Source organism: Gavialis gangeticus, unplaced genomic scaffold, assembly GCF_001723915.1.
Source record: "Gavialis gangeticus isolate Ggan-Ray unplaced genomic scaffold, GavGan_comp1, whole genome shotgun sequence".
NCBI lineage: Eukaryota > Metazoa > Chordata > Crocodylia > Gavialidae > Gavialis > Gavialis gangeticus.
This window is the reverse complement of record NW_017729022.1, coordinates 60,633,632-60,646,640: the sequence shown is the minus strand read 5'-3', so window position 1 is coordinate 60,646,640 and position 13,009 is coordinate 60,633,632. Positions and strand designations below refer to the sequence as shown.

The following is a 13,009-nucleotide window of genomic DNA, read 5'->3' as shown; positions in this document are numbered from 1 at the left end:
AAGTTACACAAAGCCAAGAAACAATTTCTCAAAACCTTATTTTATTTTTAAAAGGCAAAAGTATTCAGAATTTTATTTCTTAAGCAAAAGAAAAAAAAAAAAATCACATTTTCACTCTGCAGTATTTTAAAGAAGCGTTTGGGGGGTTATTTTTGCAGGTATTTTTTAAGTTCCTAAGCAAGTCCAGATTAAAAATTTAATAAAACATCAATTATGGCTTCAGACACAAAATTACAACAGCAAAGGACAGAACTTGCAGAAGACTTAAACAACACAGAGCGACTTACATTAAATTTCCCAATTCAAGAAGGAGGAGGTAATGTTTAGTAAAGACAAAACACAAAGCAGAAGCAGCAAATGTCTTTATTGTGTTAGTCACAAATCCACTGAACACATCAGCAAAGACACACTGTTCCAAGAATACCCATGCTGTAAATTCACAAAATGTTAAAAAATATGCCCTCTTTGTGCCAACTACTCCACCTTTTCCTTATCCCAAGCCCCAAAACCATGAATCTACATGGGGACCACTGGAACAGCATTATATTTAAAAAAAAAAAAGACAAAATTAAAGATGGAAGACTAGGTAGTGGAAAAGAAAAGCTACTTTAACTGACAAGAGGACTGAAAAAAGAAAAAAGCTGAAAACTTTGGCCAAGAGATTCAGTTTAATTCTGTAGGCATATTAGGAGTCAAATGCACTCAGACCCAGAGTTGCTCTATTATTGGGTTTACTTTCCCCATAACTGATAAACAAAACAGTTCTACATTTGTGTCCCCTTAATGACTTGCACATTTAATGGGCCACAGGCTGCAGTGGGAACAAGTTTCCTTCCCTCCAATTTTCAAGTGGATGTAATCCAAAGAAATGCCTCAAAGAAAGCAAGTGCACCCACTGATGATCTGCCAATCAGGAACAGAAAGGAGCAGGTGGTGCTCTCCCTTACCTGCTTGGACAATATAAAGCACTACGTAAGTGCGCTTGACAGGAGTAGAGCAAGTAACCAAGTCTTGGTAGCAGCCACAATCTGGGCATACCAGACCATTCAAAAACATAGATTTTTCTTCTGCTGCATGGATGTTGTGGGTAAGGTCTGCCATTTTCAGCACTGCCAGAAGTTCCAGTGTATAACCCAAAGTTATACTGGTCACCCTGGTTGGTTTTGATTTAGAAGAGTTATATACAGCTGATCACCCATCCACACGTACAGGAAATAAAAAGATCTGTGCAACAATAACTGTAGATAGTTCCTTCATCCAGTTAACACTTTACACTTGTCCCACCATACCTACCTATGATTAGACCAACTTTTTGTCCCAAAGGAATAATACAGACTCCAAAGTTAAAGTTCCTCTTTCTTTACTCATTGGATAGCCAGGTTAACAGTTTTGGTTGAATTAAACTATCTACTGGAAGATTACAATTTCTTGTAAGTCTTCATTTGAAGGAGATGGCTTTTAATACTTGCTGCAACTCTTGGGCAGAGGTAATTGAAAGTATTTTATTTTTATATAAATTTGAGCAACTGTAAACCAATCATTGCAATACATGTGATGCTTGGAGACAAGAGAGTAATTCTCTTTAAAACACCCCACTTCTCTCTAGAGAAGATGAGAGGTACAATCGTTTGTGTTATTGCAATTTCTGGTAAGTAATCAATCCTTTTTCTCATTTAGATACGGTTTTAGTATAAGAGATTTTATGGTTTACTTCCAAATTTGGCTGACAGTTTGCCAATGAGATTCATGACCTTGGGATTATTTTGGTACTTTGACATATTAGCTGGGTTCTGGGCAACATCTTGGAATGCAACCATAACTTCTGGATCCTACAAAACAAAAAGAACAGATTTATTAAAATTTTACTCTATTACTACAAGGCCTAAAGAGTTAAGTCTTCTGACAGTACTAGAGATTGAAGCTGAAGGCAATGCAGTGCTGGACACAACTTGATTGACGCCTAAAGATGAGCAGAGCAAGGCCAGTTCAAGTCATGGATGAGATCTCTAAAGAAAACCCAGGTATTGCCGTACTACATTTTGCAATTCATCAGGTAATCTTCAGTTGTTACCAAATTAGCATGACAACAATGTGCAAAAAGATATTGGCAGGTAGTGTTGTGGATACTGGCATGTTATTTAGTATATTGGGAACAAGTGAATCGTGATAAAACTGCAGAGGAAATGGGATGGAGATATTTAAGCATAGAGAATTATATCACTTTCCATGAATAGTTTAGGTTAAACTATGGTATTACACAAAGCAAAACATGAGGGAGGGGAGGAAGGATGTAAGCCACACAACACAGGAAAAGCAAATCTCTTCCAAACACATGTTAAACTACTGATTCCTTTGCATTTTAAAATGTGTACTGGCAAATCTTAAAACTGCCTTAAAATTTTACTTTAGCATTAAAAAGTAAATCTATTGAGACTAAAGACAAACATAAAGCACACCTAAACATTACTTCAAAGACTTAATAAAAATACCATGCAGAAACTTCCGTAAGAGAGAGTGTCCTGAAGGTACCAGTGCAGCTAAGTGAGCACGGTAGCAGATTTTAGACCTTAAATGCTGCCTATATAATGAAAACCATCTATTTTTAAGATTTCATGCAATAATGCTAGAGCATAAAACTAAGCACAGTGAAGAAGTCAAAGTAAAGATGCAATCTAATGTCTGCATATTCCAACAAAAATGAGGTTGAAGGACCCCACTGTAAGGGGAAGAAGACAGTTAGTGCCCAATTTCACAACCTCTTTAAATCTGCCGTTTCTGAACAGGAAGCACCACCAAACCAACCCATTCTGTAGAGAAGGGGTCAGCAACCTATGGCCTGCAAGCTGGATCTAGCCCATAAACCCACTTCATCTGGTTCATGGCTTTAGTGGTGTTTTTGGCAGCATGGAGAAGTAGCAACTGTAGAAGTTCTCCCCTTGCCACCACGGGGAGAAACAGCAGCCACGAGAGCACACCTTACTCAGCTCAAGCTGGGTCATTCAAGCCCACAACCTATCAAGGTTGATAACCACCATGACCGAGCATAAACTGCAGAAAGGCCCTCCAAAGCAAAGTTTCATACTTTGTTTAATCAAAGACTCAGAACTAAATTCCCAAATTTAAAATTGGTTTTAGACCAACTAGTACAAAACCTAGATTGCCTGGCTTGTTTGATTTCTAGGATTTTCACCTCTGAGTTGACTTTAAGTATGGAATGTTTTGACCTAAGAGGAGTGAGAAAAGTTAACTTCCATAAAGCATGCTCACTAAGGCCGTGGCCAGATGAGCATGGACATGTAGTTCCCTGGGGACAAGAAGTAGTGGCACACCTTCGGCACTCGTCTGGACGCAGCCTAAGATTTCACAGATTTCATAGACATTAGGGCTGGAAGGGACCTTGGAAGATCGAGTCCAGTCCCCTGCCCAAGGGGCAGGAAGTCAGCTGGGGTCATAGGATCCCAGTATGATAAGCATCCAAATTTCTCTTGAAGGTGTTCAATGCAGGTGCTTGAACCACCTCTGATGGCAGGCTGTTCCACAGACCTTGGGGGCTTGGACAGTAAAGAAATCCTTCCTCATGTCCAGCCTGAAACGGTCTTGCAGTAGTTTATCACCATTCGACCTCATCATCCCCTGGGGCACTCTGGTGAACAAACGTTCCACCAGATACTGGTGGTCATCCCGATGAATTTATAGGTGGCCATCAGATTGCCTCTGAGCCTGTGCTTTTCCAGGCTAAAGAGCCTCACAGCTCTCAGCCTGTCATTGTAAGGTCTGTTTTCCTGACCTCCGATCATGCGCGTGGCTCTTCTCCGGACTCTCTCAAGCTTTTCCACATCCTTTTTGAATTACATACATGTTTAAGAATGGGCAATGAAACACCAATTTTATTTTCACTACTTAATTAAAAGGAGTCATAAATAAAACTTTTTTTTTTGTACTGCTGATACAAAATGCCTTTGCCCTTTGTACTGTTTATCTAAGAGCTTTTGAATGAGCCAATGAATCCATGTGTGCGCATACTACAGCTTACGTGGCTATCAACACTATAGCTGAGGTTGGAAAGGCAAGTCTTGCTGTAAAGCTTCCAAAACTTAAGCCAAAAAGCTGTATTGGTATTAACTTTTCTGGTGAGAATATTCTCTTAAACACAAATGGTTCATTGCATCAAGCCTAAATTATTGTAATCATTCCATTTTTGCCATGTCTTTTCTAACTTTTAAACAGTTTCAGCTGCAATACCCTTGAGCTTTCCATCCCATAATTCCGAAACTTTTTCAAAGGTTATCGAAGTATTTTGGGAAGACTACTTGAGCTTTCTGTGCGACCATGCCAGCACCCTGCCTCCACACTAGCAGAAAACATCATAGTATAAACTGTGCTTAGCCAATAGCTAGTCCAATTCAAAACTGTACTTGAACATCATTGTATTTGTGTACATCATTTGAAGCATTTTAAAAGCCAATATAAATTTTACAAACATGTTAGGGACATCCAACAATTCTCTGGAGAGGGAAAACAAAATTATCTAGTGAAGACAGCCTGTTGTTTTAGATTTCTTTTGACTGAAATTTCAGATGTTTTGTCTCTCCCCAGAAAAAATGTACTAGCAAGGTATGAGAAAACCAAGATGCTGGATATGCACAAATGGAAACTAGATCCATTTTCTTCCCTCTTGAATAGAACTAAAATACTGGCACATACACATCAAGTTCAAACCTAAAAAACTGCCTTTTGACCACAAGGAAAACAGTGCTAAATATTTTAAATTTGCTGAATGACCAAGTGCAAGAACAGGTTCTCAAACACAAAAGTGGGATGTCTGTAAAGGTCCAAGTAGAATGTGCATGCCCAAAGTGTACTGTGCACTGGTCAAGTTCATGTCCAATGGTCTTTATATACAATATTTTTGTATATTCTTAATATACAATATTTTTATTCTTCACCTTTGTGCCCATTAAGATCATCTAACAATCCTACAAATCAAAAGATTTCACTCAAAACTTAGGTTACACTCATTTGTTCATTATATGCAGACTGTGCAACACTGAAGATTGTTAGGCTGAAACATACTAATGCAATAATAAACATTTTTTTTGTCGTAGTGCTTCTTTCTTACATGTCAACCTATCACACTGTGACAGTTCAGAAGGGAAGTCCCCAGTATACAGGACATAACATATTACAGAGATAACAAGTTAGGTTGAGATGAAGTCAACATCAGAATTTTTAGACTGGGATACTCTGACAACTCCACTAGGAGGAAATATTTGTTGAGGAAAACAAAACCCTAAAGCCTGTTCCAAGGTATGCACTTCTGTGGATTACTATGTTTGGGCACATGGTTCTGAGACATAACCATATTGGAAACAGCTGCCAGTTTACAAGCAGTGATAAGTCACCTTACACATGCCAAGAGGTAAATGCCTTTAAAAATGGGAAATTATGATGCCCAAATAAAGCCAGTAACATGTATACAACCATATAAAAATACAGAACCCAAAGCAGGAAGAAGCAAGCCATGAAGAGATAGACTTTGAAAACAGGAGTTAGGAAAGCCATTTGTCTCCTTTCCCCATAACAATGCTCATCTAAACTGTATCAGAAACAGTTACAAGGTGGTATAATACTAGATTAAAAAAAAACAAACAAGGTTACTGGCCTTGAAGAGAACACAATAATAAAAGTTAATGTTTTGATTTTTGCTATGTAAAATGCTTACAATGCTTAAAACAATTCAAAGAAATTGAACTGACCAGGTGGTATTTTAGAGAGGGTAGCATTTTAGGGATGAGAAAAAAAAAAAGCTGTTCACTTAAAAGGGAGGCAGCTTCTTCAAACAGGAGTTCAGACTGCTTGTAAAATGCTAAGACAGAGGTTCTCAATCTTTTTAGGCTCCAAGACCTTCTGACAGACTTAAGGCACCCTTTGGAAAATGTCAACTCTTAGGTTGCATTTGATTTTTGACTACAGAAAAACAGAGCAATTATTTTTGTTTCAAAGAACTCAGAAAGACCACAGTAGGTTGGAATGTTTTTGAGGCTATGGATTCCTATTTGAAATCTCAGTTTATCTTGAGAATCATGTTTGCACATCTAACAGTGCTAACATCATGTGGCACCCCTGACAGGATCTCAAGGCATCCCAGGGTGGTACAGCATCCTGGTTGAGAATCACTGTACTTAGCAGGGGTAGCCAGTAAATGTATACAAAAGCAGCCATCTTGGCTACTTTTCAAGTCACCTCTATACACAACCATAAATCAGCTCCAAAAACAGAATGAGCTATGACATGATTTAAGTGAAGGCTAGGATTCAGTCACAGGAGTCTTTCTATGCCATATTTACTCATCTATCATATGCACCATTTCCCCACAAAAATCAGTCCTCTAAAATTAGGGTGGGGCATCTTGAACCCTTAAGGAAGCTACGTTTTCTGCACTGAAATTGAATCACGTAATGGCTGCTATGGGCTGTGTTCTTCTAGCACAGAAAGGAGGGGCAGAGTGTATCCTTCAGTTATTTTTAACCCAGTTATAGCTGTCAAGCATTAGATACATAGTTCTGAAGCTGCAGCTAGAGACTGAGTGATTATGTAGAATGGGCTCTGCCCCTCCTGCCTGGGGCCAGCATTTAGCCACACAGTTAAGATTCTGGAAAAAATTGTCTCTCTTCGTTCTTTGTTACCAAAACAATGTGCACCCTCAAATAATATCCATTATGTGAGTAATATGTTATTAGCTTGTAAAGAGAACCTCCGCAGATGGGTATGTGATACATGTCAATATGATGGCAGGCATGGGGTTCAGTGTGCCAATGTACTAGTGATTCATTATTAACACACACAATTCTGAAATGATTAAACAAAGAGAAGTGAAAAATATTTTTATAGACTTCCCATCAGCATTGTTTCTGCTCCACCCATAACTTAAAAAAGGCTGACAAAAGCCCTGGGGCAAACTGGTGAAAGGCTTCTCTACTCTAACACTAACTGATTTAACAAGGTAAAAATAGGCTTAAAATGGGAAAGTAGACTTTCAGAGAGATAACAGGATTTTCCAGATCAATTCACTGATGCATCTTGTTGATTAAAGTTTTGCAAGAGGCAAAAACCACAGCACAAAGAAAAGCAAAAAAATTCTATAGAGCTAGCCACCTAAGATGTCACAACAGTACAAGGAAAAAAGAGCTGACCTGAGCTTATATATAAATTTTGCTAATAAGATCTGTGTGTGCATGTTCAGAGAATAAGTTGTAAAGTCATGTACAGTATGCTCAGATCTTCTAAGAGCCTTTTAAGATAACTTCACTCCATAGGCATTTTTAGATGTGTGACACAGGACCGGGTGCTTTCGAAAGTGCCCAGCGCCGTGTCACATGCATTTGTATAAATAGTAAAATGCACACCAGCACTGAGAAAATGGTGGCAGCGCACTTTTGAACTAACACACATTGAAGGTCTTTTAGTTCAAAAGCACACCACTGCCATTTTCCCAGCACTGATGCACATTTCCCTGTTTATACAAACGCATGCGATGCAGCGCAGGGTGCGTCAGCTTGCATGCAGATGCGCTGGATCTCCAGTGCCTTGTAGCACAAAATGGTATGTGTATTAATGGCCTATGTGACTGACAAAAAGCTCCCAGAAAACAGAGTTCCCTATGCAGTTTATACTTTTAGTTTGGCTTATAACACACTATGCTAAAATGGGATGTTAAAAGAAAGCAAGCCTCACCCAGCTAGAGAAAGACCTTTATGTTCATTGGCAGGGTTTCAATATTTGGCTTTTTGGTTTGTTTCCCTTTAAAAGGATTAGACTGAGAAAGATCATATCTCTCATCCCAGCATTCATGAACATGCATAAAATGAAAGAAAGACTTTCAAGTTCAGTGGCTTCCAACTCTCACCTGCATAGCTGCGAGAACCTCTGGGTCACTGAGAATCTCATTGAGACCAGGCATTCCTGCCATCCCAGGCATACCTCCAGGCATTCCTCCAGGAAAGCCACCTGCAACATACGAAGAATAAGGATACATTTAATGGGGGAAGGAAAAATGGTTTCTAGTTATCTACATTTAAGCACAAGAAGAGACCAAGTCAACCCCATCCAGTAGCAACTCTCCCTGGCCACGAGCATAAGCAAAGCCACCTTTCCCGAGAAAGCCAGAAACTTTCTGCTAACTATTAATGCGGGAAGGAGGGAGGGGAGGGAAGAAGGAATACCTGGGAAGCCACCAAATTGAGCTCCTCCTGCCTGTCGCCGGGCTTCTTCCTCCTACAAATAAAAGCATGTCATATGCTGGAAAAAGTAGTGATACTGCAGTCAGTTTTGCAAACATAGTGCAAGTGGCCATTTCAGGCACTTCAACCATGGCACCAATAACCATGTAAGTACCTGGATACACACAAAGCCAGGTGATGGTACGTATTGAGGCAGAAAGAAAAATTGGTGAGAGGAAAACATGCCAGAATAAGTCACTCATGTTCAGTGAAACAAGCTCTCTGCATATGGACAGAAATCATACACTTCAGCTCAAACCAAAAACTGAAAAGGCTTCAGGTTGTTACAGGAAGGGGGCACATGGGAGGATAGTCCAAACACAAGGTTCTTTGCAACCATAAGGGGTACAGCTTTCTCTAAAAAGTGGTAATTCTGGTGTACAACCTCGAAACAAGGGAGGTACAAATTACAAGATGTGATAAAACTTGTTTATATACAAAGTGATAAAAGTTAATAGTGATGCAAAATTCTCCTCCCAATTTATCAGCTAGTCAAGGAGGGTCACACATCCCCTATACTATGTTACAAAAAAGTACAAAAAGGAAATATATAGCAGAATTTTTCCCCTAAATGTTAACCTTGAAAACACCATATTATTGATCACGCACAGCACTATTTTTAACAGTCAAATAAAAAGCCCACCCTCTGTGCTCTCTCATGTTCTTCTCGTGCCTTCTTTACTCGCTCCATCCTTTCCTTGATTTCTTTTTCTTCTCGCTTTCGCTCATACTTCCTCCGGTGCTCAGCAATTTTCTGAGCCTGAGAAAAGGAACAATGAATATCGCCACGCATATTACAAAGGACACACTGGAAATGCTTATTTTATACTGATATTGATAAATTTAGCCACTGAGCTAGCTCCAAGAAGGTTAACACACAAACATGGATGGCTTCTGGGCTTTCACATTACCACCTTTGAAAACCATGTCTAAACACTTCCAAATGTCTACCCATACCCCCCTCAATAGTACCAGGGCCCCAAAGAAAAGCTGATTAAGTACACAGATATATACTATCAGCCCCTGAACTGACTAGCTTGCTTTATTTCAGCTGACTACTGAAAAGCTTTAAAAAGGATGCCAATAACATGGCACTGACAACACTATGAACTTAACCAACATTGTTTACACAAGAGTTCTTTTAAGTCCATAGCCCCAGAACTGAAAAAGGCTATGTATTTAAACTGAACATATTATGCATGTGTCTTATCCTTTAAGAATGCCTTTTAACACAGATAGTTTGACCCCTTTTGGGTCAGATCAAGTTATCAAGTGTAGTTCCTTGTGTCTTTGTGTAGTTGAGGGTGGAGACTTGCCCAATGCAATGCAGGCAAGCCCCAGTATGAGAGTGTACTACAGCCTCCCAGTGTGAGGATCTCAGCTACATGCTTATTTTATGGAGACGTGGGATTTCCCCTTAGCTTCATCCTTTTGGATAACAGCAAGCATGAATCATGGGCATCTGAACCCCAAGACCTATGGGCTTGCATGCAAGATGCCTGCCATGGATCTGGGAGCATCCGAAACCCCAGGCTAGAGTCTAGGAGGGAAGAAACTTGCTGGTGGTAACATCACACGGACCTGAACAACTGAGCTCTGCACAGTGGATGGAATTCAAAACCGATTTAACTGGATTTGGCCTGAATGAAAATTTTGTTTTTTAAAAAAGGGTTCCCATTACCATTTTTGGTACCAAAGTGCCAGCCTGGTATTGCAGTACTTCCAAGCCCAGTGCTTCTCTCTCCTGGGGAAGAAACTACCTCCCCGCACCATTTTATAAGGACCATGCGTAAAAAAAAACCCCAACAACAACAAAAAACAAAACAAACAAACAAAAAACCCAAAAAAACAACAAAACAAACAAACAACAACAACAACAAAAACGTTCCTATCAGGAACTTTTGTCCCACAGGTCATGCATTTTATAGCTGTCTTCATTGTTGGCTGCATTTATATCAGCTTCACAGTTGGTTTCCATTACTGAACACATGCTGCTTTTGGCAGCAATTTAATGATAGACAGTGCGCTTTCCTTGTATGTGATTGTAAGACGGGCTTCCCCCCCATCCCGCCATGCTGACTGGGGGGGAAAAAAGCCTATTCAAGTAAAAAGTAAATACAGTAGATGACTTACTGTGCTCTCAGCTGTGTGTGTCATTACACCCCAACACAAAACTTTCTTGTTGTGAGTGGCAAAGTAACCACTTAAGTCCTTGTATAGTAAATAAGCAGCTAAGCCACTTTCAAAGCCAAGCAGCAACTTGGGTTTTATGGCTGCAGCCTTGAAATTGACAGCTGCTAGTCAGTTTTTTCAATTATTATGCAGTTAAATGGAGAACAATCACCAAAAGACAGGGGCTGAGAAATGCTATGCATTTAAACAATTTAAACATTTGATCAGTCTGCACATAACATATCAGCTGCTGATAAAAAACTGAGACCAGCATTGTGTTACGTCATTAAGTAAATTATATACTTATCTGATATGAATATGGAGATGACCGTACTTTGGTTTGCAACAAACAACAGATCGCAGGAGATCAGCAGGCTCATTCATGGGACAGTTTAAGCTTGTAAAATGGTTAAGAAGTTGTATCAGTAGAAAATGCCTTTTATAGGGGTATGGTATACAGATTAAGCCATGCTGCTGAGTACAGGAATTTCTCTGTAGTGTAAGTACCTGCCTACCATGAAAGATTATAACTGCTTTTAAAAGGAAAGCATATGCTGCCCCCTTGCGGGAAACCAGCAGAAGCATTTATCATTATAACTATATTGAGAATATTGCCTCTTAATTTCCACAAGTGCAGAATAAATCCCCAGTGCTACTAAATCTCAAGGACTTAGTGCTCACTAAAGCATTTTGAAGCACTGAGTATTTGGACCCAAGGTTATGAAACTATCTTAGATCAGAACTCCAAAGAACAAGAGAGATACACAGGTGGGTTTGTAATGTTATTATATACAGGAAACTTTCAGACATCCTGTTTCCTACAACTGTCCATGGGGAGGAAGAAACTAAAGTAGCTGGAGTCACAGAAGGACTTTATAATCTAGTCTGGAAACATCAGAGGCTGCAAAGACACTGGTGTAGTTCTACTGGACATTTTTCTAGAAAGTTTACAGTGCGCCATGCAAGATTAAGGTCACCATAGAGATGCCAATAGATTCACTCCTTGATCAGACTCTACTTACTCTGGGCTGCACCTCCTTTAACATGGCACTAGCCTCTTCATCATAATCCAGTTTACACGCCAAAGCAAGATCATGTGCAGCCTCCTCCCAGTGACCCAGAAGCCTGGAATTGAGAAGATGTTAACAGAGGTGTTGCCCCACAGATTCTCTTCCCTTCCTCCCCGTGAAAGTACTTGCAACTAATGATAACAGCATTAGCCGTTTAAGGGAGAATACAACAGTACCCGATTGGTTACTGAAAACACCAGAATTTGCTGATGAGTCACTGTTCATCACAGAAACCAAATCAGAAAAACTAGTGAGGAATATTTCCATCCTTTATAACCACCAAAACAGCCACTGCTGATGGAAGAGAAGCCTAACTGGCTTCAGACCTTTTGTTTGCGTCACAGTTCTCAACTGCACAAAAAAAAAGACTGCTGTTAGAAAAGAAGATACTCCTAAAGGAAAGGGTGGAGGTGTATTACATCTACAACAGGTACCACATCACTGTACAAAAATTTAGTTGGATGATAGCATGTCTAGAGGATCAAACACCTAATTTTTTAACATGGGCAGAGCTATCCATCCAGGTCTTAAGACTGTTCAGTGCTGGCCAGACCCATAAATTTCCATGAAAAAATTGTAAAGCCAGGAAAGTAATTTTTTTCCAGTCTTTCAGAAATTCCCAAACCAGATGATAACTATTTACATGCCAGAGATGCATCTGATCTCCAAAATATGCACCTGGCATAGTTATGCATGTTGATCAGCCAAGGAAGTGGTGGTATATACATTAGAGGCTCATCCCCGCAAAAACTGTTTGTTACATTTCAGAGGGAAAGCCCTTTGCAGAGAGAATTCATTAACAGGAGACTGTCACTTAGAAGGTATTTTTCACTTCTTAGATAGAAGAATAGCTGAGAAAATGCAAGTAACATTTTCTAATCTAGGAAGAAGTCATATGCAAGGATGTAAGTGTTTCTACATCCCAAGAATACAAAACTGAATTAAGAACTCTTAACATGACAGTCATATGCATAATCTCAGGGTAAGAAGTCATCACAATATGCACAATATACACATACAGCTTGAAGACTGAATGGGAAAATAAGACAAAAATGTCTTTGGAGAAAGCTCCTTGTCTAGAATTACTGACATTGCTGGCCAGGGGCAGGCAGCTATTTCAGGTGGGGAGCCACATACTGAGTTTTAGCAAGCTGTCAAGGGCAGCAAGGGTAGTCCCGCCCCTGGTCGCCATCTTGGGACTGGAAGTCCAGCCCCCTAACCCTTGCCATGGGAAGTCCCTCCCCCTGCCCCCAGAAGTACTCCTTTTGGGAAGGGGGCTTGCCATCTTGGAACTGGAAAAAAAAATTGTATACTAAAAATCAAACGATGATAACGTTTTAATTTTATTTTTAAAAATATTTTTGTCCTGATTTGTGTGTGTTGTTGTGTATAGAGAGCTGATTGTATAATAGCTCAAAATGAAGTCTTACTCTCGTATATTGATGGGGACCATGGAGGGGTGGGGGGCATATGGGCTGTGTCCTGCAT

At 39.8% G+C, this 13,009-nt stretch overlaps 1 protein-coding gene across 3 annotated transcripts in view; it reads right to left on the bottom strand.

Annotated features, from left to right (window-relative positions):
* Positions 1-347: 347 nt before the first annotated feature.
* Positions 348-13,009, bottom strand: part of ST13 (suppression of tumorigenicity 13 (colon carcinoma) (Hsp70 interacting protein)) — a 30,132-nt gene continuing 17,470 nt past the window's right edge. For 2 of the 3 annotated variants that reach the window (XM_019515133.1, XM_019515134.1), the window contains exons 8-12: positions 11,474-11,576; positions 8,923-9,039; positions 8,223-8,274; positions 7,907-8,007; positions 348-1,829 (exon numbers count right to left, since the gene is read on the bottom strand). In XM_019515133.1, coding sequence (XP_019370678.1) covers positions 1,701-1,829; positions 7,907-8,007; positions 8,223-8,274; positions 8,923-9,039; positions 11,474-11,576 — 502 coding nt within the window. In that variant the 3' untranslated portion in view covers positions 348-1,700. The remainder of the gene's footprint in view (positions 1,830-7,906; positions 8,008-8,222; positions 8,275-8,922; positions 9,040-11,473; positions 11,577-13,009) is intronic. The other variant, XM_019515135.1, reaches the window with a different exon arrangement.